We start from the raw sequence: 23,829 nt of genomic DNA on the forward strand, positions 1-23,829 counted from the left end.
TCTCTGCTTTCACAAAGACTGAACTCAAAGGCCTGTGCTCAGCTCCAGAGGCACAAAGGTACTTCTATGGAATGGAATAAAAGCAAGTGAAAGGGCCACCTAATTTGCATAAGTGCAGTGAATAGCTTTCCACTAGTAGAAGTTATCACCCAGTACATTACAGTGGGTGCATGTTTTAGGACCTTTTAAAACAACCTTGTGACCTAACTGGTAAAGAGGCAGCAGGATTAATTTTGTAGTAAAACACAGATGCTAAAAAAATAGCTTACTGAATGCTTTCAAAAGTATAAGTTTAAAATTCTTCCTTCATAGTTTCAAAGTTTGCACATAATCCTATTTAAGTCAAAGTAAAAGCTTTCAACTTATCAGTTCCCAAGGCTTACATGACACTCAGAAGTTATTCCCACTGAATAAAATGTTTAACCAAGAATAATACATTTTTGTTAGAGACTAAGACCATTCAGAAATGATCTTCCTAAGACAATTCTCAAGGGCTGGAGCTTGACTTCTCAGTGAAAGACAAAACATCAAGAGTTTTAAGGCTAACAAAGGTATTTACTGAGAACAGTAATATTAGATTATGACTTACAAGGCTCAGAATACTACCCAATACCATAAGTGATAACCAAAGGCTGCAGGTTGTACACTCAACACAGAAGATTCAAGAATGATACATTCTATGAGCCATTCATTTAACTGGACGGAAGGCAGAAGAGGCCCATTTAATTAGTATGTGACAACAGGAGATAGAAAAATCTTTCTCAGAAGGGATGGATGGGTACATAGGGATTCATTATACTATAATTTATACTTTATATAAATGCTGTATTATAATCATACCAATCATAATTTTACACAACTTTTAATTAAAACATTTTTAGCCTGAATGGTAACTTTCAAACTACAGCTCCCAAGCGAAACTAGAATGAATCCTAGGATTAGCCCCCTCACTCTTTTAGATGTTCCTTCTTTATTGTTCTGACATGGAGTAGTAGAAGGGACAGATATTAGGAATATAAGTATGAACAAAGTACATTCCCACACTTATGAATCTTATGCTTTTGCAACTAGAAAAGGGCAGAGATAAATGGAGGGCCCTAGGGATTAGTAGGGTACCGATTATACATTTTCTTCCTTGATTTGCAGAACTAGAAAGCAGTGGTCCAATCCAAACCCACAGCAGATGGAAGCTCTAGTGTGTAGCAACAAGTTGTGAGATTTCCTCCTCATTCCAGCTTCTACCTCCCAAGCCATTGTCTAGCCCAGCAGATGGCCCTCCAGAACCTTGGATAAGAGAAAGCACAGGGACCTGAGATATTACAAAGTACTGTTATTTAGGCACCCACTTAAATGTAAACCAAAACCAGTAACTGATGATCCTAACAGTTCCTCCAGAGTTGGTCTCCTATCAAAGACAGCCTGCAGAAATAGTCTTGCTTCTTGGGGCTTTCCAGATGTCCCATGTCAGGCATGACCTTCTCCTATCATATTCTTAGAGCCGTACGATGAAATGCTTTGGCATAGACTAAAACCATGGTCAGCAACTTAAAGATAAGACAAGGATCTGAGAAAACAGTATGCTGAGAATGGAAGTTGTCAAGGGAAATGGGTCTACAAGCAATACTTACTCATTTTATTGGGATGGGAGTAAGAGGCAAGTCCCACTGACTCAAAGACAGAAAAGGAATCCTATTGGCTGGCTACTGATTTTCACCACTACTCTGTACTGGTAATAGAGTAGTTAGCAGCAAATATGACGCCTGTGCTGGGACCTATCAATTCTATGCTTAATATTTGGACTATTAAACTAACAGCCAAATAATGCCATTCATGTTATGTGTATTTTGCCACAAAAACCTGTATCCTTGGACTTAATTATTGGTTTCTATTGGATAGCTAGTACTGTGGACTGCTCTACCTTCTTATAGATTCCTTCAAGAGATAATAGTAAAAAATTAAACACAAAATGTTTTTAAAAGTTCTCTCTCTCAGACATGAATATATTTTAAAAGGTATATATTAAAAGCCAGCAGAACTTTAACAGTAAAAGCCAATATAAGCAGTTCTCAATTTACAAGTGACATAGCAGCCCATCGTGCGCTCCCCACCCCCATGCCCCTTAGCACATATGGTACTCTGACACTTATGGTAGAAAACCGCAGACATTTTGCAAATGTTCTGAAAGTTTTCATCTCACTGAATGGGGTTAACATGGAAATAATGATAACATTTTAATCAACTTATTGTAAGACCAGAAACATTTGGCAAAGTGATTTTTTACTTATCTATTAAATTTACGTTCAAATGTAGAATACTTTGACTCTACCACCTGAAGAGTTCATTCATAAAAAAACTGAACTGGAGCTGGGATAAACCCCAGGAATAATCTAACCTATTCCTCTCACTAATGGGAAGAAGGTGAGGCTCAGAGATAAAAACTTAAAGAGCTGCGACTAGAATCCTAGTTTTTGTCCCTCAGTCCACTGCTCTAGTACACCTGCCACTTTTAGCATACTTTCTAATATATGCCCAGTATCACATATATAAGTGTCCTTTCAGATGTTCCTTCTCTATCCTCCAATTCAATTTTCAGTGAAATTAACCCTTCAATTAAAATTATTTCTCAGCCTATGATCTCCTTTACAGAAGCTGTGATGATATTAGCATTTTATATTTCATTGCTACCCTCAGCCTCCTATAGCTTGAGGAAACACAACCATTCTTTAAAACATTAGCATGACAACTTCAGTTTATTTGGCACATCATTTAGGTGAGTGGAAAAGGTGGCCTGTCAAATCCCAGAATGGGTGTGGCATCAGCACGGACCCAACAGGATAACAAAAATCAGCCCTCCTAATTTTAGCACTAGCCTATTATGCTAACCCATTAAAGCATGTGGTGGAAGACAGTCCTTTCAGGGTCTTTGTTCATTTTTTTTTCCCCACACAAGTAATGCACGCCATGCACAGTTCTTATACAAAATTCAGATTCTGTTTGGAATTTTTTTCAGGTTTAAAATGTTTGTGAGACTTCAAACAACCAATCTCTATTTTCCTCCTGTGTTTAAGCGCGTGCACGCACACACGCGCGCACGCACGCGCGCGCGCGCACACACACACACACACACACACACACACACCCCACTCCATTAATTAAAACCTAACAGGCTAGGGGCGCCTGGGTGGCGAGGTCGGTTAAGCGTCCGACTTCAGCCAGGTCACGATCTCGCGGTCCAGGAGTTCGAGCCCCGCGTCGGGCTCTGGGCTGATGGCTCAGAGCCTGGAGCCTGTTTCCGATTCTGTGTCTCCCTCTCTCTCTGCCCCTCCCCCGTTCATGCTCTGTCTCTCTCTGTCCCCCCAAAAATAAATAAACGTTGAAAAAAAAAATTAAAAAAAAAAAAAAAACCTAACAGGCTAGATTAAGTTCTTAATTATCAACCCAGCCTTTGACTTATTCTGCTTCTGGTACTGGCCAAAACTGTCTAAAAAGTTTTGTTTTCCTCTTTAAGGTAGATGGAAGAAATCAGGACAACAATCAAACCACTGAGAGTATCTGTATTTTGAAAATACAAGTATCACTGAGGACAAAATTTAAGATGTTCATTTTCCCAATGATGAAATAAATATGACTAGCTCTGATGGGCAATCTAAACTCAAGAGGTCTAACTTTTCTGCATAACCTTTCAGAACATAAAAGACCCCTGGCACAAATCACCAGCTAGCACCCCTTCTTAGAATTAGAATTTAGCATACACAATGCAATGGCTAAAGATACCCTTACAGAGTTACAACCACAATTAAAGAAAAATCATAGATAGCACAGATAGCACTTAAGAACAATGACATACAAGTTTAAATCAGGAGGGCTAACTGACTTTCCAGGAGAATAGGTTAAAAAAAAAAAATTCCAAGTTAAAATAACTGAAAAGCAGGGTCAAGCAGCAAAATTCTTCTAAACTGCCTTGAGCCCTAAACTGTCATAGTAATTTAAAACTTAATGTTTCTTACTTGAGACAGTTTGTCTCCTGAGATACTATTCAGAATGAAGACACTGTTAAGATACAAAGACATTTTCTACTACTACTTAAAGGGTTCTTGGAATTCTCCCAAGATCCAACCATGCCCAAGGCAACATTAAGTCTATACTTGATAAAATTCAGTTATTGATTTTCAATTCACTACCTACGGTTTCCTTCTCTTAAATAATTTTGTGAAAGATTTACTACCAATTTTGAGTAAATGCCTCTTCCTGGGTCTGGTGACACTGTTATAAATGAAAATACAAAGACTACCTCCCTAATGTTTTTGGTGATACCTTTTCCAAGAAAAGCATAATTGCATTCTATGTCTAAAATCAAAGCTGAATTCATACAATGATGCCTCCAATTCAGTGTTTACTCTGTAATGCAAGGACCTATGCTCTTACTCATCAGAATCAAATATTCCATGGCTGCATCCAAAGCACTCAAAGGAAAAATGTAATCTGACAACATAAAGAATAGTCCCCCTATAACTGTTTATTAGAATGTGAATATATTCCAAATCAATAACTAAAAAATAAAATAAAGATAAAAATAAATCAAGTTACAGAGCATGCATAAAATACAAAGTAGCGATTTACAAATAGATAATAGTATCTTCATAACCAACCAATACACTAAAATAAATGGCTACAGAAGAAAACCAAAAAGACTGACCACAGCAATGCCTTCCGTGTGCCCCACACATCATAAGCACTGCAAAAGACTGATTAACTATGAAACATAGTAATCTATGCAAGCCCACACACATACATATTTTTGTATTTGGGGGATATTCCACCATCCTGAATAGTATCACTTCAGTTGACACAACTTTCAGAACACTGCAGAGTAAGTGCTTAATATTATCCACAAGAAAGGAAAACTCAGTATTAGTGTGCACATTTCTAAATGGGAAACTAGTTGCTCCATTGATTTCAATAATGTAGTGGGAAAAAGTATTTCAGGTTGGTATAATGCCTAAATACATTCTATTTAAACTCAAGGTACTACGTACTAAAAGAATACATGCCTTTAAGTGGTACCACTTGAGCAGAAATTAACCTCTCACTGTATTCCTAGACATACTGAAACCAGAAATTTAACTGGACTGTATTCCATAATATATTGCAAACTCAACATCAGCATTGTTAAAATAATTATCCATGCCTGCTGATAGATATGGTGATAAAACTACGTTGCGTTTCATTTACTGGAGGGTTTTAAGACAAAATTAACACTTCACAATTTGATACTAACAGCATTAAACCAGTTATTGCCTGAGCAATAAAAGGCCACATAACCTACTGCTGGGAAAACAGGTAGGCCCAGTGATTTGGGCTGCCTGATCACTGCAACAGAGGCATCTCAGATGGAACTCCACCAGTCTCTCGAGTTCCCAGCCTGCCAGGCAGCGTTGTTGAACATATGGCTCCATAACCACACTGCTACTGAAACCATAGAACAGTCTTTCATGTTTATTAAGATCATTCTTGTCCAGAAAAAAGTGTCCCCCCTCTCTAATCAACTTTGATGCTTACAAAAATTAAAAAACAAAATTTACTAAACTACTTAACCCTATTAAGGCATTTTAGAAATTGACTTCCAGAATAATGGAAAATTTTCAAGCTCTCAAAATCTTGCTGTGTTTATAGGGCAATTCTTAGATTTGTGGAAATATACACTGCATTGAGAGAAGAGTGTATGAATTATAAGCTGCTCATTATTTGCTGCTCTGTGGCAAAATGATAGCTTATTTCTTCTAAGGTCTTCTTAGTTTGATTTGATCAAGACCAATAGGTCTGAGCTTCAAGCGATCAAGTTCTATTATGTCCTACAGTGACAGGCTTCCATGATGAAAAGTAAACAATAACTGAGGAATCCAAACATTCAGTTTATTAAACTAAGGCTAGTGAAGCCATAGCATGAAAAAAAAGCTGCAGTCATTTGGGACAAGTGGATGATTTTATAAAGCTAAAATCAAAAGACTTAAGACATGAAAAAATTCATAAGTATGAGGAAGTAATAAAACACAAAGTGACCACAAGAATTACAAATATATTTAAATCTCAGACCTGGGAAATGGACTATACACAGCCTTCTAGGGGAGAAGAGAAACGCCTTATATGTTCTGACAGCACTGCACCTTTGGCTTGTTTTCAGTGGTTGGTGGAACATGAATAGGAACCACGTTGTTGCTTGGAGACATGTCATTTTCACGTCTGTCTGACATTTGCTTCTGGGAAACAATGCGGTAGATCTCTGAAAAAAGAAGAAAATCCAGCAATACTCACTGTGAATAGATTCATTAATAGTTGATATAAAAGTAAGTACACAGAGGTAGAAAATAGATTTGCAGAAAAAGACTGCAAACAAACTTGGCCAAAGAATATATAAATTTAAGTTTTATTTTCAAATAGCCACTGATTAGAGTCAATCCATTATTTTAACAATTTCTCGACGAGTAAGAAGAGAAAAACTGGTTTTCCCGTTCACCAGCCAATTAAATAAATCTTGTTTTAAAGAGATTACATAGTTTATGGGCTTAGATGTAAATTAAGCCATGAGAGAAAAATAAATAAATAATATTAAACTATGAGAGTATTTTCAGTCTACCCTTATCAAGAAACCCTACATAGCATCACACTGTACCACAGAAAAATAAAAATAAATCTGCACTATGAGACACATTAGCATTTTTCTTGGCTGTGTAGGGAAGAACACAACTTCACCAACATGCTAAAATCCCAAGGACTCTTGGAAAGGAGGGAAAGATAATGTTTATCAGTGTCTCCTGAACTAAAGTTAAATTGTAATGAAGTAATTATTAACAAGCAACTTAAGATCTTATATGACACTTACCCAAACTGTTTAAAAAAATAATAATAAAAGAAAAAGAAAAGAAAATCTGTGTCTACCTCTTCCACTAAACATTAAACTCTGTATAGACACTGTGTCTACCTTATTCATTTCTGTATCTCCAGCATATGGTATATAGTAGGGGCTTAACAATTTAATAAGTAACTTTTTGGTCCAATAAATGTTATGAAATTCCTCTACACCAAGTATCTTTAACTCATTTTATTCGGTCATATATTGCACTGCCTAAAAGTATTTCACTCTGACTAAATTATAAATTCCTTACAGAGAATGTATCTTACTTATCTTTATTCTCTCAAGACAAAAACAAAAACCTCAAAAGGTAAGAGAATTCTAAAAATGGAACAAACTGACATGATCTATCCCCTATTATGATGCACTACGAAAGACACAGTGCATTCCTATGAAGGATACCTGTGTATTCTTGCCAAAAATGTTTAAAATGAATTTATCCTGAGAAAACAATTAGATAAATCCAGACTAAGGGACATCCCACAAGTAAACTGGCCAAGAGTCTTCAAAAACTTTGTTGTTATAAAATACTTTAAAAGATGGGGATAAATGTTCTGCATCTGTAGTGTCCAATACAGTAGTCACATATTTAAATAAAATCTGGGGCACATGGGTGGTTCAGTCAGTTAAGCATACGACTTTGGTTCAGATCATGATCTCATGGTTCATGAATTTGAGCTCCGAGTCTGGCTCTGTGCTGACAGCTAGGAACCTGTAAGCCTGTTTCAGATTCTGTGTCTCCCTCTCTCTCTACCCCACCCCCACTCGTTCTCTCTCTCTCTAATATTTTTTTTAAAAATTTTTTGATTGAATTAAATTTAAAAACCAATTTCTCAGTCTACTAGTCATATTTCAAGTGCTCAATAACAACCTGTGCCCAGTAGCTACTGTATTTAATAATGCCCCAGATAGAAAACAATTCCCATCAATGTGCGACCTTTGACCAAAATGACATTTAAAATGTAAAAACCAAATCTATAAAGGACATTAGTATACTTGAAGAAACAGGAATATGAACTGCACATAAGCTAACACCATATCTCCCAAGCACAAGGCATTCTACATAGTCACAATACCATATATTATACTTGGCATTCTACATAATCAAAATACCATATACTCAAGGAATTATTCTACATAATCACAGTACCATATATTATATTCAAGAAATTTGTTACTTGAATATATTGTACTGATTATATAGAATGTCTTGTACTTAGAAGATAAAATGCTCCAGTATTTATTTACTTGTAAAGTGCCACAATGTCTACAATTTATTTTCTGAAGATTGAGCAAAGAGGAAAAAGAGTATATACACACATGTAGAAATAAGCCCAATGTGGCAAAGTGATTCAAGATGAAAGGTTTAAGGTTTTCACTGTATTATTTCTATAATACTTGAATATTTTTAAATTATAAAGTTAAAGGGTAAAACAGATAGAAGTAGAATTATATTTTCAAAATGCTCCAAGACATGTCAACCAAATAGGAACATCATTTGATTGGATTCTAATTTGAACTGTAAAAAAAAAAAAAAAAAAAAAATTGAAACAGAATATTGTAATATTGTTTGGATAAAGATGATAATAAGACATACTGCCAATTTTTTACTAGTTTTGCTATTTTGAGCTTAAGTCCTAATCTTTTAGATATACACATCATGAAATGTTTACAAATGAAATGATATAATATCTGGGATTGGTTTCAAAATAATAAGGGAGGGAAGAGGTGGAAGAAAGACTGGTCATGAACGGATGGCTGTTGGTGACTACATGGGAATTCATGATACTGTCCTGATTTGGGTATATTGGAAACTTTCCTAACAAAAAGTTAAAGAGGAAGAAATGTGTTAAATGAGTAAGTTCCTCCAAATTAAGAACTAATTTCCCTAAAGTTGAAAAACAGCAAGCTGTAGTCAACTGAGTATGTAAACTAGCAAAAATGCTGACAGTTATAATGTACCTTTTCTTACTTTTTTGTGGGGAGGGGAAGGCACTAAAATTTGTGTTTCAGAAAGTTGACAGTGGTTCAAAGCTGAAGAAGGATCAAGGGAAAAACACTGCAATAAAGAAAGCCTACTGACTAGAATTAAAAAACAAAAACAGGATATGTAGTCTAATTTATTTAGATTCTTTTCATTGCAAAGAGACAGAACTGGAGTGTGTCAAGGGCAAAGGGAAAGACACTCATCCAATCAGGCTAGTGCCTAAGGAATAAAAACAATCATCAACTTACTGTAAAACTACACTACTCATTCATTCTTTCTTTGTTTTCTCTTATCCCAAACTGGATGGCTCTTCTTTCTCAAGTGCAAATTATTAAATGGGACCCTCTACAAATTTTAACTTTTTTACAAGTTGTTTGGAAGATTAAGTTAGAAGAACCAAAACAAAAAATCTTTTGCGGGCTCTTACATGAAAAGCCAACACTGTAAGAGAGGACAAGGCAGAGTTCTCAGAGAACATTAAGTTAAATATTAAAGAGGTCTCATTCCAAAGCAAGCAATTTGAGCAGTACTGTGTAACTGGTCTGCAAGTACTACTGTACAGTTTTGTAAAAATGGATTAGGGCTACATTTGTTCCAGTCACCAAAAAGACATCCACTAATGAAAATGCCAAAGCAATCAATAGGAAAGTGTGGATCAAAAAAGTAAAAGAAATGGGCACTAAGATGCTACTCAAGTAATGTATTTAACATCTCCTGTGGCTGGGTGTGTCACTTAAAAGAAACCTTGATAAGAAAATAGGAAGCAGATACCTTCCACCTGGTATCTGATTAGAGGTTATTTAAGTGGAAACAGAAACAGGACTAATAACCTGCTAAACCAGATGCAAATATTTTCCTCTTTCAAGGGCATGTTCTCCTTTAGAACCAAATGTATGTGATACACCAATTCCTGGGCAGTCCCTTTTCAAGATGTCCAAAGGATAGGCAAAGTTAAAAAGAAAAGGAACTATTCTGTGTCGTTCTTGTATTAGGATCTCCCATAGATCTAAATAGAAAGATAAAATATTAATGTAACATAGTTTTAAATATAACCAGGTAAAGTTAAATTAAAAAGACACATGCTTGAGGCGCCTGGGTGGTTCAGTCGGTTGGGTGTCCGACTTTGGCTCAGGTCATGATCTCATGGTCCATGAGGTCGAGCCCCACATGGGGCTGTGTGCTGACAGCTCACAGCCTGGAGCCTGCTTGGATTCTGTGTTTCCCTCTCTGCCCCTCCCTTGCTCACACTCTCTCTCTCTCAAAAATAAATAAACATAAAAAAAAAAGGACACATATTTATTTCTATCCTAATGAAAGTATGGAGCTAGTTGCCAAGTAAACTCTGCCGAAGTTAAATGCAATTGTTCCAAATTAGGGAACGAAAAGAGTTAAAGTTCTCTGGGCCATCCAAAAATTGTGAAAATAACAGAAGCCTGAGTTGTTTCACTCACTATAGCCTTGGTCAGAATTTGTTAGGTGGTCTTCAAACCCACTGCTAACCATTAATTTTCTTGAACGTCAGAAAAGTGCTGATTTGATACAATGATGTATTTAAAAGGTTACCACATGCCAAGAACAAAGATACTACACCTAATTAAATGATTCTCACTACTTTAACCATCTTTAATTAAAAAGATGACTTGGACTTACTAATTACTTGGAGAAACCTTGCAGTTATCACTTTAACCAAGTGATCAGAGTTAACATTACCAGTAATAAATACAACAAACCTTCTGATGGATGCACTAAGAGCACTTTTGTGGTGTTCCTGCTGAAAGTGCATAATCTGAGTTCAATTATGAGTGAACATGAGACAAACCCAAAATGAGGGACACTACAAAATAAATGGCCTGTACCCTTCAAAAAAATGTCAATAAACAAAACAAAGACTAAGGATCTTTTCCTGATTAGAGGAGATGAAAGAGCTAGGACAGCTGAATGCAATGCATGATGTGATCCCAGAATTTCTTGTGCTAATTAAGGACATAATTGGAACAACTGGAAAAATCTGCATAAGGTCTGCAGTTAAACACTGATGTGGATTACTACCTACCTCTCTGATTTTTTACAAGTGCACTATGGTTATGAGAGAGAACATTCTTGTTTTTAAGAAATACACACTAGGGGCGCCTGGGTGGCACAGTCGGTTAAGCGTCCGACTTCAGCCAAGTCACGATCTCGTGGTCTGTGAGTTCGAGCCCCGCGTCAGGCTCTGGGCTGATGGCTCAGAGCCTGGAGCCTGTTTCCGATTCTGTGTCTCCCTCTCTCTCTGCCCCTCCCCCGTTCATGCTCTGTCTCTCTCTGTCCCAAAAATAAATAAACGTTGAAAAAAAAAATTAAAAAAAAAAAAAAGAAATACACACTGATACAAGAAAAAAAATGCATACAGCAAGAGAAAGAATAAAGCAGATATGATAAAATACCAACATTTGGGAAACATGGGTGAAGGGTATCCGCAAATTCTTTGCACTATTACTGCAACTCTTCAGTCTGAAATTATCAAATTCAAAGTTGAAAGAAAAAATAAGAGTATGGAAAATATAAATTAAAAACATCCCTTAATAAACTTGAGGATGAAGGAAGAAAACTGCACTCACTGCAATGCAAAGGCTAGGCAATCCATCAGGTTCACTCAAGTACTAGCTAACTACCTCTAAAAAATTCTATCAGTAAAATTGTCATGGAGTTACTGTCAAATCTGTGGATGTCAAAAATGCCATGAGTTTATTCTAAACAAGCAACACAATTAACTCTGGAGTATTAATGTAGATAAGTTTTCCAACATAATTAATTTCTCACCTTAAAAATGAAAAAAACTATTTTTTTCTTCCAGCAACATCAAAATACAATGTAAATGTTCCCTTAATGCTGTTAACATTCAAGGCAGAATTAAACCTAAGGAGATTACTGTGGTGTTTCCTGTTGTTTTTTTTTCCCCCTCCCTGTCTTCTCTTATTAATACTCCTACTGGTATAAAGCGAAGAAAAGTTTAGAACAAACATCTAACACATGCAAAACAAGAGATGTCTGCTGCCATATGCAGTGACCTCCGATCCCACAGATTAATACTTAAGATTTATGGAGGAAGCTGAGAAAATAGTGAATACAGAGAGAAAAAATGGTAGTAAGTGAAAGTCTTGTTTGCTTTCAAGCAACATTAATCAAGCAATAACAAATGTTAAATCTAGAGTGAATTTTAAGAAAAATAGCCAAATGTCCTTCATCTTTAAGGACAAAACAGTTCAATTTTAAGTATATATCATACTTACTGATTACTTAGCTCATGTTTGAGTGGATCATTAAACGTTGCAAAATGACACATAAAATAGTGAACTGAAGATGGTCTCATTTTCACTTAGTATCAGAATAGGCTAGAAACTGAGATCAGAATGGGCTAGAATGCAGAGATGTGATGGGACATAAAAACTATTTCAACAAGGACTAAAAGAAGTGAGGTTTTCAGAGGCCTTAAGAGACTCACAGACCCTCAAAATGATTTAACTCACTCATTATTTAAGACACTGTGAATCTGAGGACCAGGGAGGTCCAGTGACTAGTTCAGTGACTAGTTACACAGGGAGTGGGAACAAAGTGATAAAAAGTAAAAACCTGTAACTCCTGGGTCTAAATTTAGTACTCTACATATTGATTTAATAGAATCCACACAAGCGGTTGTAAGGGAAAGTGGGATTTGCAGACACACTGCATATTTAATCAATTCTTCCTTGCTTCTAACAGTCTGTAATGAAACTTGACACAAAGAAGATTCTAAAGGAAAGCTACTGTGGTCCAAAGACTATTTATCCAACCTTAGCACCAGTTCTGTTAGTTACTATTTTTCTGATAACAGAGAAGAATTCTAATAAGATAGGTATGTAAATTACCAATATCTAGTTTATTTTTAATTAAGTTTATTTTCATGCTTTAACTGCTATTAGCTACTAATTCATCAAATGTCCACTCTGTACCAGGGATAGCTAAGTATTTTAACATGTATGAAGTCATGTACTCATTTTTGGAGTCTACAGATGTCTCAAGTGACAGGCAATTCTTCTCTGTGGGTTATAGAGACAAAAACCTTTAAGTCACAACATAATAGCCAAGTCAAATCATATCACAAGGTATTTATAAATATAAGCCCTCTCTCAAAAAAACAAAACAAAAACAAAATTCCCCAAAATTTAAGGCTAGAAATGATTAAGTAACCTGCCTAAGCTTACAGAGCCATTGGTAAGTGAAGGAGCCAGGACTAAAACCCAAGTAAGGCTTCCAAGTCCATGCTCTTAAATTCTTGGGTTTATTCCCTACATATTTCCAATATAAAATAAGACATTTACAAGTTAAAATCTGTGAATCCCGGAGAGCCTGGGTGGCTCAATCAGTCAAGCATCTGACTTCAGCTCAGGTCATGATCTCAAGGTTCATGAGATCAAGCCCCACATCGGGCTCTGTGCTGACAGCTCAGAGCCTGGAGCCTGCTTCAGATTCTGTGTCTCCCTCTCTCTCTGCCCCTCCCCTGCTCGCAGGCACCTGCATGGCTGCTTTCTCTCTCTCAACAAAAAATTTGAAAAAATAGTAATGTTAATATATAATTTTAAAGTACTTTAAAACAATCAAAATACTTATTACAGGATTAAGATTAAACTTGCTGATAAATTTGGTCATTCTAATAAAGTCAGAGTAAATGTAAGTCAACACAAATACAATGCCTTCTTGAAATCCCTATGGTTGACCTGTCTGCACATCTACATTCTAGAACAGCATGAACTTTGTTCTTTTCCCACTACGTATTTAAACTTTTCCATATGCAGTCACTTGCTGATTTTCTCCACAAGGTGACACCTTGCTTCTTCTACAACAGGAGAATTTTACTGTTTTTTCATTTAAATTTTTAAGAATGTATTTTTCCCAGGGCACCTAGGTGGATCAGTCAGTTAAGCATCTGACTTTGGCTCAGGTCACAATCTCGTGGTTTGTGGGTTCGGGCCCTGCGTCAGGCTCTGTGCTGACAGCTCAGAGCCTGGAGCCTGCTTCAGATTCTGTGTCTCCCTCTCTCTCTGCCCCTCCCCTGCTCGCAGGCACCTGCATGGCTGCTTTCTCTCTCTCAACAAAAAATTTGAAAAAATAGTAATGTTAATATATAATTTTAAAGTACTTTAAAACAATCAAAATACTTATTACAGGATTAAGATTAAACTTGCTGATAAATTTGGTCATTCTAATAAAGTCAGAGTAAATGTAAGTCAACACAAATACAATGCCTTCTTGAAATCCCTATGGTTGACCTGTCTGCACATCTACATTCTAGAACAGCATGAACTTTGTTCTTTTCCCACTACGTATTTAAACTTTTCCATATGCAGTCACTTGCTGATTTTCTCCACAAGGTGACACCTTGCTTCTTCTACAACAGGAGAATTTTACTGTTTTTTCATTTAAATTTTTAAGAATGTATTTTTCCCAGGGCACCTAGGTGGATCAGTCAGTTAAGCATCTGACTTTGGCTCAGGTCACAATCTCGTGGTTTGTGGGTTCGGGCCCTGCGTCAGGCTCTGTGCTGACAGCTCAGAGCCTGGAGCCTGCTTCGATTCTGTGTCTCCTTCTCTCTCTGCTCCTCCCCTGCTCATGCTCAGTGTCTCTCTCTTTCCCAAAAATAAATAAATACATAAAAAATGTTAAAAAAAAAAGTATAGTTTTCCCTAGCTGCTTCTATAACATATCAGAACCAAGCAAGATTTTCTTTACTGAATTTCAAAGGGCATTTATAGCTTTCCATAGCCAGGATTTCAGGTTATTTATTGATTGATTGATTTGACAGAGAGAGAGAGTGAGAACGAGCATGCACACGCCCATGTGCACAGGAACATGTGCATATGAGTGGGGGAGGGGCAGAGAAGGAGGCAGAGAGAGAGAATCCCAAGCAGACGCCTCACTGTCAGTGCTGAGTCTGACTCAGGGCTCAAACTCATGAACCATAAGATCATGACCTGAGCCGAAATCAAAGAGTCCAACCTTTAACTGACTGAACAACCCAGGTGCCCCTCCATAGCCATGATTTCAATATTCATCTTATGAAAATTTAAGGATTACTTTAACCGTTACTTTGTGCTTGTGACCACAAAGTACAGAATATCTGGAATGATGTAATAACAGAAGTGAACAAATTATTTTCAAAGTACTTTTCCCAATATAAACCAAATGAATTAGGATTAAAGCTCAGCAAGCAAGGGTTAACTAATTTTGTACTCTAAACAGTTCTTGCTATCGCAGCTCTTAAATGAGTCACTTCGATAGTGTGACATATAGTTTTCTAATTTGTTTACATTCATAAAACTTCCAATTCCCACTAGTGTACTGTAAAAATTCAAGTCTTACCTGTCAGAATTGTCTGAAAAGCAGCTTCTACATTTGTAGAGTCTAGAGCAGAAGTCTCAATGAATGACAAACCATTCTTTTCTGGGGGGCGGGGGGGGGCAAGGAGTGGGAGAGAGAAAAACTTCAGTCTTGTCAAATTTTACACAAGAGATGTAATACATTCAAACTTCAAAAAGGAAATAATAAAATTTTGTAAAACCCAAGACCTCCCCAACCCCTTGAGTCGTAAGGACACCATTCTACTTTACTTCAGCAGATTAAAATAACAGTGAGAAATTTTCACTGGCTCCTTAATTAAAATAAATACTTGTTACATCTATCTACTACCAACGAATGGCAATGAGTGACACTACTCAAAAGGTAGTAAACTTATCAAATACTCCATTATTTCCATCCCTTACTGTCCTTCTCCCCATCAACCACACAATTATGATATAAACATGGATAGGTATGTATTTATTCACTTAAAATTCTGGAACTATATTATTTGAAATAAAGCTTCTTGCCTGGAAAACTGAAAAACTATTACAAAAACCTTTATTCACAGCCTAATCACTGGGAAACAGTTACAACCTTCACTAGCCAAGAGTGAATAATGCTGCCTTCCGATAGGCTGTCCCTACTGGAACAGAAGAAACCGGCAGATCCTCCACTAAAGCCAGAAAAGTTATAACTCCTACTAAACAGCCGCATTCTCTATCGGTCCTTGACACTCCCTGGGCCACTACTTTTCACACCCATATAGAGCAGCTTTGGTAAAACACAGACATGATAGAAAAAAAAAAACAAGAAGCATAAAATAAACTGACAGGTATCATCTATTCCTTCCAGGGTCAGGAAAAAAAATCGGATTTATATTCAACTTTTGGCAGCAAAACTCAAAATACAATGTTTTAATGACTCAAGGTTAAGCAAAAGAGCCATACAGTCATCATTAACTTTCAGAACAACAATCCTTGCTGAGCACTGATGTTTGCTTTCCTGAAACTATTGTAAGCGATTACCCACACTGGAAAAGTTTCAAAACTGCAAGACGTAACAGTAAAAAATACAGAATCACTATAATATCGTGAAATTCATATCACTAACCTGCAAAAGCTCTTGCTTCATCTGTAGGTACTGCCCTGAGATGACGCAAATCACTCTTATTGCCCACAAGCATGATAACAATGTTACTATCAGCATGATCTCTCAGTTCTTTCAGCCATCGTTCTACATTTTCATATGTGAGATGTTTAGCAATGTCATAAACCAATAAGGCACCTACAGCTCCACGATAGTATCTGAAAACAAAAACATGTATTTAACTATTAGAAAAAAACCGCAAGATGGAAGGGAACACCGTGAAGAACTAAATTTGTGGATTATATATTTTTAAAAGGACATTTATAAATGAATTTCAAAATCCTTATGCTAGAATTCTTAAAAGAAGAAAAACAAAACAAAACAAAACAAAAAAACAGTTATCTTTTCCAATACCAAAAGTCAGCTAATTCAGTCTATTTCTCAGAACTTAAAAACTATGAGACTTACGCTGATGTTATAGCTCGGTATCGCTCTTGCCCTGCTGTGTCCCATATCTGTGCCTTGATTGTTTTCCCATCAACCTGGATGCTTCTTGTTGCAAACTCTACTCCAATGGTGCTCTTGCTTTCGAGATTAAACTCATTTCGAGTAAATCGAGACAAGAGATTACTCTTTCCAACACCAGAATCTCCAATAAGGACAACTGATTAAAAAGACAAAGAACTTAGTGTCAGATAAATGAGGCAGACATATTCAAAATAACACCATGCTTTAAAGCAAAAAAGAGCATCAGATATTTTAAAACGAATGGGGGCGGGGGAGAGGGCAAAAGCCCATATTCCTGACCTGTTACCAATCAATAAAACCAATTTATTCTTTTGAACCTATTTCTACCTACATAATAACTTGCACACATCATCTGCTTAGCACAGATACAGTATCCTGCCTTACACATGCAATTTTCAATCATAAGTCTGCTAGGCATTGATTAATTACCATCAATGTGATACCAACCTTACTATTATAGGAGGTAGTAACTTGAAAGATAAATCCTACACCAAATAAACAATTTGTGATATTAGAGTGTATCATACAGGAAAGCAACAAAGGATGTTAGTAGAAAGGAGGGAAAGAATGAAAGTGTTCTAATTTCATCAAAGACTAGGTGTGATCTCAGGACTCACACCCAGGCAAAATGAAACACATTTACCATATGAGGCATGAGGTTTATATACTCTGCCACCCAGATTACAGAAACTACAAAGAATTTTTCATAGTTGCATTTACCACATGGGCCAGAAGCTAGAGACCCCTACAAACACAGACACTCCAATTAAGTTTAACAGGGGCCCTAGGAAGCTAAGAATTCATGACTTCCTCTGAGTAAAAGCCAAAGCAACGGGGGCACACACTTACTCTTATGACTTAAGAATTTTTGAAAAACAAGTTTGGTTTAGATGAATTTATTTCCTATGATCACTATAGGAGACAGTTTATTTACTAACTAAATATATGGAGATTTTTTTTTCACCCAAGGCAATGTTATACTTAAGAATTTCATAAAAAGGGGGCACCTGGGTGGCTCAGTCAGTTAAGTGTCTGACTTCTGATTCGGCTTAGGCCACGATCTTATGGTTCGTGAGTTCGAGCCCTGCATCTGGCTCTGCGCTAACAGCGCAGAGCCTGCTTGAAATTCTGTCTCCCCCTCTCTCTCTCTGCCCCTCCCCTCCTCCTGCTCTCTCACTCTCTCAAAATAAATAAATAAACTTACAAAAAAAATTTTTTTCATAAATAATAAAACAGGCAGTTAACCTGTTTTAAAGCATTTAAGAACAAAACACATCCACAGGTTTACAGAACATGAACTGAAAATTTTTACAAAGGAAAAAAACGTTATCAGCATTTCAAAAAAAATACTTATTTCTACTGTTGACTAGTAATGCTTCTTCTTACTAGGTAACTGATTTAGTCACCAGGACTAGAAAATCAAACATGAGAGAATAACACCAAGGAATAAGACCATATCTTCCTAAAAAGACTGAGATTGGGGGGCAGAGGAGTAGAGAGAGGGAGGTAAAAACTGTGAGAACTCACTGCACTCTGGTCAGAGGGCAAAGAGAGTCTATTACGCATTCCTTCCTTGCCACAAGAAGGGATATAAGCTGGCCTCTGGACAGTCTTGGATGGAGTACATTATCAAATGCATATCTTTCTGACTTCCTCTATTAGCTGATTCAGCAAGAAATCATGCAGGTGGCAATAACTCCATGCAGTACAACCGGTAATTTCTAGCTATACAGTCAATTAGAGATGTCAAAGGTATTGTGACAAACACAGATATTATAGCAAACGCTCTAATTTCTAACACCGGGAAAGATGTTAAGGTCATGAACGTAACATATAAAAACAACGCACTTCCAGTTTTATAGGATGGCTGGTTATGTTAGTTTCCAAGGTGCACCTTTCTGGAGATGAGGTCAAGTACTCTACCCTATTAATTGGATACACTCAGTGTTGCCTCTTAGGGCAAGAGACCTAATGTTCTGCTCAGGAAACTCTTTCAATCATTTCTGGCCCCACACTAGCACAGAGGTGTAAAAGCCTCACTTGAGGTGGGAATAAGGAAGAAGGGAAAAACCAAAAAGTTAAAACATTTCTACTTTTATAGACACTCAGATGTCAATCAGTAATTCAGGAGCCAGCTTAAAGCCAAAGAGCAAGACATCTAGCATGACAAAACTAGACAAAAGCATGACAAAGCCTTTGGAAAATTAAATACATAACTCGCTCAAAGAACACCTTCTCCCTCCCACAAAACCTCTAGAACTTTCAAATTTTGGTTTCTTCCCTTCTGACCGCCATGTTAACTAATGATTATACTCATTATCTCCCCACCTCAGCATAAAGACAGTGAAGGCATTTTCCCCCTCAATGTAACCAATTCATTTTAACATTATAAAAAATTGCACTCTTATCTAAAAATAATTCAAGACTCATGAAGAATGCTTTATACAGTATAAAATAATTACCTCCGCTAGACATGGACAGAGTTGCCAGATTTAAAAGACTAACAACTTGTTAAAGGATTTTATCTTGAATGACACCAGAAGATATTGGTTCTGTAATAACAGCACTGCCAAGAAGTGCTGAGAGATGACAAAATAAGGAAAGCTGGTTCTATTCAGTTACCAAATGAAAAATCAAACCAAGAAGGGTTACATATAAGGTCACTAAAAAAATAAACAAACCAGAATGGATTACATTACCTGAACAACCTAAGAGAACTTACAGGCTATGACTGAAAAAATAAACCAAAAATAAGTAAATTAATTAATTCATGGACTCAGTTTCTAATCAAAATAGCTTCTCTCATTAGGATGACAATATTTAATTGCTTTTAAAAATGTGAACTATATGATCACATCCTATAGTTCAAAGAAAGGAGTCTGCAGTGAGTTTCCTGTTTTCCTTAACTAGTACCTTAGGTAAAAGTATGTATGTGTGTATAATAATATAAACATAAATAACAGCATCTGTATATTAGAGACCTATAACATTTCTAAAATAACCTAGTGATATTTATTACCACTTGGTCAACCTCACCTGCTGAATTTTAAGTATCATTATAATACCTAATATTAAATTTGGTTCATAATATATCAAATATTAGGCTAAATGCCATAAAAGCAGAATATACATATTAATTATCCATTATTTAATAAAAAGTTCCACCTCTTCAACCACATTTAGTTTTACACTCTTGCAAACTAATGTACTAGACTAAGATTTAATTGGAAAAAATCAATCACAGTGCATCAGATCTAAATGTTATCATCTAAAATGATTAACTGATAATTTTCATTCTGATTTTTATAAATAAACTTGGGAGACTTTTCTACTCTTTCAGCTATATTCATGGTCCTACTTCACTGAAAGTCTTGAAAATAAAATGCATTCAATAAGTCAATAAGGCTTTAGTCTAGACAAGTTTTTCCAGATTCAGCAGATTGTGAGTTGCTCAACCAAAAGTTGTGAAAGAAAAACTACCAAGATGCAAGACAGCAAAGTTCCTGTGATCTTTTCCACTGACAATCAGCTGATGGTTAATTACTACTGACCTTCAACTAGATTGAAAAGAAAATGATGTATCTAAATATTTGCAAAAAATGTGACTTTGAATTGGTGTCTTCAACACCAATAGGAACCATGATTGATGCTCACTTATGTGTCCCACAGGCCATAACCACATTGTATATAAATACCTGTACAATTAAATAAAGCTTTTAAAGTAAAATGTCAAGTTTTAAACAGTAAAATAACCCCCCCACACACACACACACCCAAAGTCTCATTGTTGAACTTAACTAATGTTCAAGAACGAATACATAATGTAGAGTAACTGCCCTGCTCTCCCCAATTTACATTCCCATTTGGACCACGACATCGTTTACTAATCAAAATATCCCTTCATTTTCAATTGGTCAGAGTTACGAACTTCTACTTCCCTCAAACATTAAGTGTGCTATGTATGCGATCTTCCAAGTGGAGAGCTGTAGCTCATCTTGGTGAACAATCTCTGTAGAATGATACCATTTTAAAGTGATATTGCTGCTTTGCTTTAAAATATAATTGTATAAATAAAAAAATTGGCTAAATAATCAGCACTAAAGTTTTTTTTTAATGACTCATATCCTGTAAGAGCTTTAAAAAAAAGTGGAAATTCTTCTCAGCAAAATTTTTAAACACCCTATCTTAAACAGCAAAATGTACAAAAACGTACAACAAAATGAAAACATAACCCATGGAAACATAAAATACTTAAAAAAAAAAAAAAAGGAACTTTTAAAGAGAGAAACAAACAGGGGAGAGGGACAGAGGGAGAGAATCTTAAGCAGGCTCCGCACTGAGCGTGGAACCTTGAAGCGGGACCCAGTCCCACAACCCTGGGATCATGACCTGCGCCAAAATCAAGAGTTGGACACTCAACCAACTGGGCCATCCAGGCACCTCAAATTCCTACTTTTCAGTTTCTTTAGTAATACTTAAATGCTGTTATAAAGAGTTAAGTTTCAATAAGCTGACAAGAACCACAGTAATTTTCTTCACATTATTATCACTTACTGAGTCCTCATAACCAGTCTCATTGAATTCTGGAAAGAGTCCTGAGAGGTAGGTATTATTTCCTTTTTATAGAGGAAGGAACTGATGTTCAAAGGTCACAAAGCAAATTTAGGACCTGAATCAGAATTTGAATCCAGGCCTGTAAGCCCTATACTCTCAATCACTGTTAACAAGAATGGTCTAATCTCAAAATTAAGTTAAAATCTCGTAAACCAATCCAGGATACTTAATATTCTTAGTGAAAAAAAAAAAAAAAAATGGCTTCTATAAACAACACTCAAGCTCCAAACCAAACAGGAGAAATACTGTGTTGTTAGTCTATCTTGTTCTAAATTCATCACTTTAAAGGTACCTAGCTGCCTACCACCTTGTACCTTAAGAAATAAACCTGATAATGACTAAACACTAGTCTCTAAGGTCTCACCTACCTAAGTAATTTCACTTGACCTCAGATGCCTTCAGCTAACAGTATGCTAACATTTCCTTTCTGTATTTGTAAAATGCATTAAGTACTCTCTTCTCCGTTAATGACTTTCCCACCATGGGGTAAGTGAGGGTGAACACTGAATGCAGTCACCCTATATAACAGAATATTCTGGCCCAGGAGTTAGCAGTGATAAGATTTGCAAAGTATTGGTAAAGCAAAGAAAGGTTTCCGGCTCCCTTTAGTCAATCATTCTTAGCACCCAATGGCAAGGTCAGAAACAATCACCATGCTTAACACTCTTTTTAAACTCCACCCTCCACTGTAAAGCTTTAATAGCAATGGCTTCTTCCTCCCTGGTAATGATCTTTGTTCAGCATACTATTTGATGGCTGCCCTAATTCAGAGGCAGAGAAAGAGCATCTGAGTGGGAACACATTCAATGAACAAAAATAAAGCATTTACAGTTGTGTTTCTCATTGAAAACCGTACCCTTTAGTTTTGCTGATTAAAAAAAACCAACAAACTACTGGGATTCTTTCTGGACTAACCAATAAGCAATTCTTTCCATCCACTCCCACCCTCCAATATGTTTTGTCCAAGGGCACTACACGTTTCCCTATCTTGTATTACATACTTAATTTCACCAAAGAGCACACAACTTCCCCCTAGTCCCCACCTTTTGGGAAAGGTATGTGGCCAACTAAGACTCTTCCCTTCCTGTTCTAAAAACACCAAAAGGTTGGATCCTCCCAGTGTTGCAGCAGGAAGCAACCAGTCCATAGTGATAAAGCAAGCTAGTATTTGTGCAGCGCACAACCTTTCCTGCTCAGGAACTGGGCCTTCAGGTCTGGCAAGGATAACAGCCACCACCCATCCGCAACCCCTTCTCGCTAGCAGACTCTAGAGTTATCCCGGGCTGGCTGCCGCTGGGTAGGGAGGGTAGGAGGAAAAAAGCCTAGATGGGAAGTCACAACAGTCTGCCGGGTCACTGCGACAAGTGCGCGCGTGGGTGATGGACAATCCCTCTTGCCCTACCCCCCACCCTCGGGGTCGCACAGGAGACGTCGGAGAGCTCTAGATTATTTGGGGAGGAAAGGCAGAGAAAGAGAGAGCTACCGATCCCGGGGGCAGTGCGAGAAGGTTACTGACCACGAGACCTGTGGGGCGGGTGGGGGTGGGGGCCCCTGGCCCGTTCAGATTTTAACGAGGGCCTGGCCCAGGGATGGTAGAAAACTGCTCAGAGAGGCTTCGGTCCGAGGGGAGGGGCTGAGAGGAGACGCAAAGGAGAGGCTCGCTCGAGGGGAAAAGGGGGGCAGATTAGAAAAAGACCTGTAGTGGGAGTCTGCGCCGAAAGAAAGGTGAGCGAGGGGAAGGGCCGGTCAGACGGGCTCGGGAAACGAGCGAGCCGAGAAGGGTGTATACTGAGCGGGAGGGGCGCCAAACCCGAAAAGATAGATGGTGGGAGGGGCGGCCCCCTTCAAGGGGCCACCGAACCGGGGAAAGGAAGACGACTGGGGAGAAAGCTGCCTGCCTCGAGAAGGACACAGGGTGAGGGGCGCTGAGGATAGTGAAGGCCTAAGGGGAGGTCGCTAAGAGCCCGGCGTGTGCGGAGGGCTCCCCGTCTGAGGGGAGAAGGGCTGAGTTGGGAGACCGCAGAACAAATCGCACAGAGAGGAAGGGCTGAGGAAGGCCGATTTCAGGGCAGGGGCAGCCCGCACGCGGGTCCCCCGGGAGTGTCTCGGGCCCCCGAACGGGGGACTCGGTGAAGAGAGTGGGAGAGCCCATGGCCTCACCTTTGAAGAGATAGTCGTACTCGTCGTCGCGGGTGCCCATTGCGCGGCCGAGGAGCGAAGGGGCGGGAGCAGCAGTGGTATCGGTGGGACCAGGGGGCGTCGCTGCAGGGGTAACCCGAACGCCGAGCTTCAGCTGCCGGACAGGGTAAAGAACCCCTCCCTGCCGCTACGCCACTTCCGGCAGGCCCCA

General features: G+C 37.8%; 1 protein-coding gene across 1 annotated transcript; it reads right to left on the reverse strand.

The window, feature by feature from the left end:
* Window positions 1–4,496: 4,496 nt before the first annotated feature.
* RAB11A (RAB11A, member RAS oncogene family) lies at window positions 4,497–23,824 on the reverse strand. The gene is made up of 5 exons (XM_003987022.6): window positions 23,640–23,824; window positions 16,806–17,001; window positions 16,362–16,555; window positions 15,273–15,353; window positions 4,497–6,280 (listed from the first exon to the last, which is right to left on the reverse strand). Exons 1-5 carry the CDS (start codon window positions 23,677–23,679, stop codon window positions 6,141–6,143), a joined length of 651 nt encoding a protein of 216 aa, XP_003987071.1. The 5' UTR covers window positions 23,680–23,824; the 3' UTR covers window positions 4,497–6,140.
* Window positions 23,825–23,829: the final 5 nt, after the last annotated feature.

The sequence above is a fragment of the Felis catus genome, chromosome B3 (assembly GCF_018350175.1).
Source record: "Felis catus isolate Fca126 chromosome B3, F.catus_Fca126_mat1.0, whole genome shotgun sequence".
NCBI classification, from domain to species: domain Eukaryota; kingdom Metazoa; phylum Chordata; class Mammalia; order Carnivora; family Felidae; genus Felis; species Felis catus.

Bases quoted from the DNA above. Each gene is read 5' to 3' on its own strand.
- RAB11A (XM_003987022.6), bottom strand. From the start codon at position 23,679: ATGGGCACCCGCGACGACGAGTACGACTATCTCTTCAAAG. The intron at 16,556-16,805 runs GTAAGTCTCATA...TTTTGTTTTCAG, and splicing joins TACCGAGCTATAACATCAGC to ATACTATCGTGGAGCTGTAG. The intron at 6,281-15,272 runs GTAAGACTTGAA...TTCTTTTTTCAG, and splicing joins TTTTCAGACAATTCTGACAG to AGATCTACCGCATTGTTTCC.